The 5,892-nt window shown below is 54.3% G+C and overlaps 1 protein-coding gene across 1 annotated transcript in view; it reads right to left on the bottom strand.

Moving 5' to 3' along the window:
* Positions 1-655: 655 nt before the first annotated feature.
* LOC119095806 (guanylate cyclase soluble subunit beta-2) overlaps positions 656-5,892 on the bottom strand; it is a 6,814-nt gene continuing 1,577 nt past the window's right edge. Inside the window, exons 4-6 of the mRNA XM_037218660.1 lie at positions 4,892-5,038; positions 4,475-4,629; positions 656-863 (exon numbers count right to left, since the gene is read on the bottom strand). Coding sequence (XP_037074555.1) covers positions 656-863; positions 4,475-4,629; positions 4,892-5,038 — 510 coding nt within the window. The remainder of the gene's footprint in view (positions 864-4,474; positions 4,630-4,891; positions 5,039-5,892) is intronic.

Below are 5,892 nucleotides of genomic sequence, written 5' to 3'. Positions count from 1 at the left end.
CAATTGACCGGTTTGGGTTGCATTTGTCTTCGCTCCGTTACTTTCCCCACACGTCGCCTTGACGGTCTCGTCGTCGGCCACCGCCGCCGCTGACGCCCTGACACTCCGCCGCGACCGACGCAGCGCCTGCACACCCCTCGAGATCCGGCGCAGCGCTCGTACACCCCTCGAGATCCGGCGCAGCGTCTGTACACCCCTCGAGATCTGGCGCAGCGCCTGTATACCCCTGGAGATCCGGCGCAGCGCCTGTACGCCTCTTGAGGTCCGGCGCAGCGCCCGTACACCCCTTGAGATCCGGCGCAGCGCCTGTACGCCCCTCGAGATCCGGCGCAGCGCCCGTACACCCCTCGAGATCCAGTGCAGCGTCTGTACATCCCTTGAGACCTGGCGCAGCGCCCGTATACCCCTGGAGACCCGGCACAGCGCCTGTACGCCCCTCGAGGTCCGGCGCAGCGCCCGTACACCCCTCGAGATCCGGCGCGGCGTCCGTACACCCCTCGCGCTCCGGCGCAGCGCACGTACACCGCCGAGATCCGGCGCGGCACCTGTACACCCCTCGATAGCCAGCGCGATATCGTACACCTCTATATACACAGGGATATCGTACACCTCTCGTTTTCCGGCGCAGCGCCTGTACATCTCTCGGCAGCCAGCACTACTGGAGGCGGCAGACGCTGCTCTCCTTCTGGCGGACGCTGCCGCCGGCCGCGCCGTTCGAGGCGCTCGTGCCGCCCTCCGGGTCGCCTCCGGCCTCCGAGTTGCCCACAGAGGCGACGAAAAAGGTTTCCATGTGGCCTTTGCCCTTGATCTCAATGCCGCCTCGTGGCTCCACGGCGAACGGACCCCTCTCCTCGTCCAGCTTTCTGTGAAGAGGGAGACGGAAGATCAGACATGGTCGTCAAAAGACGCAAGAATGTCTCATCAGCCACGATGAATCACACGTCACCGCCACACATCGCTTTTCCGTGGTTTCAGAGATGTCATACATCAAAAATGTATGGCCCTCTCGGCGAGATGACGAGTAGTTACTGGCCGCTGCCAACAGATGGCGGGCTTGTCAAGTCGCGCGCACGAGCGCAGCGCACCACGGGTCAGGGCGAACCGCTACTCTTGGACCTCGCTTGGGTGCACGGGGAACGCTACGTAGCTCTGGAGCCACGGCGTTCGGCTGGGGCCCTCACTTTCCTACGTTTTTTTTTGTGCAAGTACATAGTGAAACTAGCGAGCTGCAGTTGTGCAAGTCGTCGAGGCCGCGCGACAAGATGCGGATGGGAGGGTCTCAAGGGAAATGTGACGGACAGAAGATTTTGGTAGAAGCATGGGATTCCAGCACCTTCCCTATTCCCCTCCTCGTATTCTTGAAATCGTATTGAAGCAGCATTGGCCTGAAATGAGTCACACTCTCCTTAAGTTTGTGATTTACAAACTATTTCCGGGATCACGCCAAGGCTCACGTAAATAGCGCCGTTTACATTTTTGACAAGTTTTCTCACTTGAAATTCAGTTAAAATTGATCGATCAAAAAGTATGTAAGGTGGCCCGGGGGCGACTGCAAACGTGTCTCGTCGGCCACAATGTCGGCTCGGCCGAGTGCCTGTGCCTGCAGTGAATCGCATTTTAAAACGGTAGGCAGGTTTTAACTGGCTATGGAGAGGTGGACGGGCGCTGCATCGGACCTCAGAAACTCAGGCTGACGTCGGGGCTCTGTCAAATGAGAGTTATTTTATGACTCAATAAGCTGGTATCACCAGTGAGAGCTAATTTTGGCGCTGGTTGACCGTCGCCTCTTCAGATCACGTCGCGCGTCCCCTTATAAGTGCTCGCGTGCCCGGTGGAGCCGACCTTATCGCCGACGAGACACGATTGCGGCTGCCTGGCTGCCAGAATACTTGCAAATCGACTACTTTTACCTGCACTTCAGGTGAGAAAACTTGTAGGAAATGTCCGTGGCACTACTTTACGTCACGTCGGCGGTCTCCAGAAGCGCGCTGAAGTCTGTCTTTTTCACGAGGCATCGCGTTCGCCGCCACACTGTCGGTGAGGCTCTGTCGATGTTGACGGCATGTTGGGCTAGCCTCATACGCTGAAGCCAGGCTCGCCAGGATTCCGCTGGTCGGGAATGTTTTGAGTAGCGCGTTCTCATTGCAATCGATCATCATATGCCAACACGCGATTTGTGTTGGCTCAATTCGCGTCACATGCGACCTAATCACGACTTGCTACTTTGGTATGCAAAACGTGAAGACGGGTATATGAGGATTCCTGCAGATTTTCTCAGCTCTAAAGGGGATATTCCATATTTGGAGATATTGAAACAAGTATGAGATATGATGGATAAAGCTCACTTATAACCGTTGGTATACTTTTCAGTTGAAAAACTGCTCTAAACACCATAATATCTCTGTTCAGTCAATATCCTCCTCAATATGTCATCGCTTAAGTACTTGATCATACCCTGCATAACATTTATTGAGAGCGAACTGATTGCCGTTATATCTAAAAGTAGAAATCGTGCTCACGGACGCCAGATATGATCGACTCGACAATTCTATTTTTCTCGGCCTTGATCGCGGAATGGTGAATGGCATGACATGATTTGAATGTCATTATTATGTCGTCATCGATACCTGGGTGACCTTGAAATAATCTCCCGAAAGAGCCTGCACATCTTTGCAGGCGTGTAGCCCAGCAACTACAGGGGCTTAGGTATTAAGAAGGGCAGGGCTGTAAACCGCACAGATTGATCTTCAAAATGACTATTTCAGTTAAACCCAATACAAATGTGTAACACTTTATTGAACATATCATCATTAAAGATGCGCTCCTCAGCGGTCTGACCAACGGAGCCTTTCCAGCATTTTCCAGCACTATACATGATATGAGAAGTCATTTTCATAACTTCCGATCGGTTCCAAAAAGGGGAAAAAGGGCAATGTGCACGCAGTGGAAGTTATACCTAATTGAGTTCAATAGCACATCCTAAGCAACCTCACAAGCCATCCCGTGCTGTTCTGCCTGTGGACCTCTACGCCTTGACGTACACGGCATGCCACGTCGCCACCATTTCTCGTTACAAGTCTTCCAGTATGTTAGGGGCTTCCACTCATCACGGTATCAATGCTCACCAGGAGCGTTTGCTTATCGCGAATTTTAACAGTCATCTTGAGCATTCCATCCAAGATTTTTCGCTTACATGAGTCTCTAGTCGTGTTCACGCTCGCTGGCACTAGCGCCGGCGTAGCACTCGATTGGCAGGAGTCCAGCTAGGCGAGGGACACCAGCACCAGCGCCGACGCACGGACGCGACGGTGGCGCCACCTCGGCTGTTCGGCTAACTCCGCGGTCTTCTCGGGGTCACCCGCCGCCCCGGTCCACTTATCATGCTCCAACAAACGGACACACAACTGAAGTTCACGCAACGTGTCTCGGCGTTGGTCGATTCGAATCGATCGTGTCGACTGTGACGACTCCGAATTTTGAAGTCATTAAAAAATCAGGTGACATTTCGTAAGCCCTTCCGCAACAGAACAGCCGCGTTTTCGGATTCTCCTAAGGATTTTTGCCGTGATGCCATGTGACGCCAGTGAACAGCGATGTGCTGGTGCTAGTGTAGCCCGCTCAGCGTCCCTCCACGCGCCGACCATCGTCTGACACCGAACAAATAAAGATGCGCACGCGCGTGTGCCGGTGTGGCCTGGCCTTTGGCTGTGGTATTTTGTGCTCGCACCAACGCAGAGACCCAGGCACGGGCCTGCCTAGCCCCTTCATCGTTACGCGAGCTTGCACTTCGGTGCAGTATTGTCGATAAATGACGGATGTCATCAGAGCCCGATAGCGCGCGCAGCTTGTTGCAGCGCGGGGTGCGTATGTGCTCCATTAACCGAACCCCTTAACCGAGTCCCTTAACCGATTCGACTTTTGTATCTTCCTATAAACAAGAAAGGCATTAGGTTCCTGGCTTTCGACAATAGCATTTGGGAGTGTTTATGCTGACAGTAATCGAACCTCGATTTACCAGGATTTACTATTTTCAAATACGGATATACTAGTGGGGTATGATAGCATGATACTGGTCAGGGTTACTGGTCTGGTCATGATATACTGGTCATATATACAGGTTTAGGTAAGCAGTGGGCGTTTTTTGTGCAACATGATATGCCACGTCGGATATGCAACCGGTTAAAGCCATACATACCTACATTTATTTCCCCAGATAAAATGTGTTGAAGGCAAAACACGACGAGGAATATCATAAAGCCCCGATCATGTCACCGTAACATTAAATCACATGGCAGAGTACCATCGCCGGAAATAAATTGCCCACGTTCAACCTCCCTTTATCATGCTAATCCGACATGGACCAGAGCAGCGAGAGCCAGCGTTCCTCCGGGCCGGGCACATCCCTGGTTTGCGTCTCCCTGGACGCGCCCCTGGCCGCGCCGGTCCCGGACACTGGCCTGCCTCGGTTGCTCACCGTTTGCAGTCGGCGCTGAGGTGGATGCGGCCGGGTACGCCGTGCGACTCCATCCGGCTGGCGACGTTGACCGTGTCGCCGAACAGGCAGTAGCGGGGCATCTTCTGACCCACCACGCCGGCCACGGCCGGACCTGTGTGGATGCCGACCCGGATCTGTCGCGCCGCACCGAACCGAGGTCAACGGCCGCACAGGTCACGGGCACACGCGGAGGCTTGTGAGATCCTTTGGTGCCCGAAAACCAGACGTGAAATACGGACATTTCCGCTGTTGGTTGCGAACTTTGTGAGCTTCGGTGATTTCAGTTAAATAATAAGCTGGTCCGAACGAACATTGTATCCCAACACATGGCTACGGCGGCCGACGACCCCACTGACCCCTGCTCGTGCTCCTGTCCGCGGACGCCGCCTGACTGACCTGGACCGGCGCTCCCGTGATCGGATGGGCCACCTCCTGGGCCAGCCGCACCATATCGATGGCCTGGCTGACCACACGCGTGGCGTGGTCGGGCACGCGGCTCGGTATGCCGCCCACCACCATGTACGCGTCTCCGATGGTCTCCACCTGAGGAAGGGGGGGGGGGTGAGGAGCAGCGAGACGCGCGGGCTGCTCAGCGCGGGACGAGAGGGGCGAGATGGGGAGGAGGGGTGGGGGCCTTGCTCGGCTAACTTCCGCGATGTCCATGGGTCTGGTCGTTTGTGGAGCTGCCATCTGGTCGTCGACGTGCCGCCCGAGGTTAAGCTTCGTAAATCGGGGGGGGGGGGGGGGGAAGAGAGCGTACATGTGAGAGATGGTTTTCGGCGAACGTAAGCAAACTTGATACAAAGAGTGAATTCTATTGAAGATGAACCCTCGTCCTGATAGGGTGGGGAGCCGATGTGCCCCCCCCCCCTCCCACTCCTCCCCCTCTAAGGTTTTTGAGATTGCTCCTCCCGTATGTCTGGCAATCGTACCGCCCATATTTTTAGTAGCCTATGGGACATTTGTGCCACGTGTTTTGACATCAAAAACGTTTTCCTATCTTTTTTGGACATTGAATTTCTTTCAGCGGCCACAAGAACCGTGACGGTTTTTGAGGGACTTTGCACGGCGATCTCCAGCCGGCGCGGGCGGCAGGCGACGCTCGGCGATGCAGCCGAACGCGAGCGGCGGGCCGACATTGTTATATTAATGAAATCATACAACATACAATTATGCTAGTCTAGGCTCTGTGTCGTCATGAGGTACGGTCTGGTATGTATAGTGTTGTGAAGCCAAAATAACGGCAATTTTCTGGGAACATTGACATTTGTCCCGGCATAATGAGGTCAATTATTGACCCAACAACATAACAACTAATATCGATCGCAAGATCACATTGGAACAAATCCTCTGATGTTTTTTTTTCTAAGCTCTATCTTTACTACTTCGGGAACGCC

This window comes from Pollicipes pollicipes, unplaced genomic scaffold (assembly GCF_011947565.3).
Source record: "Pollicipes pollicipes isolate AB1234 unplaced genomic scaffold, Ppol_2.1 Scaffold_4219;HRSCAF=4965_pilon_pilon_pilon, whole genome shotgun sequence".
NCBI lineage: Eukaryota > Metazoa > Arthropoda > Thecostraca > Pollicipedomorpha > Pollicipedidae > Pollicipes > Pollicipes pollicipes.
This window is presented reverse-complemented; position numbering and strand designations above follow the sequence as displayed.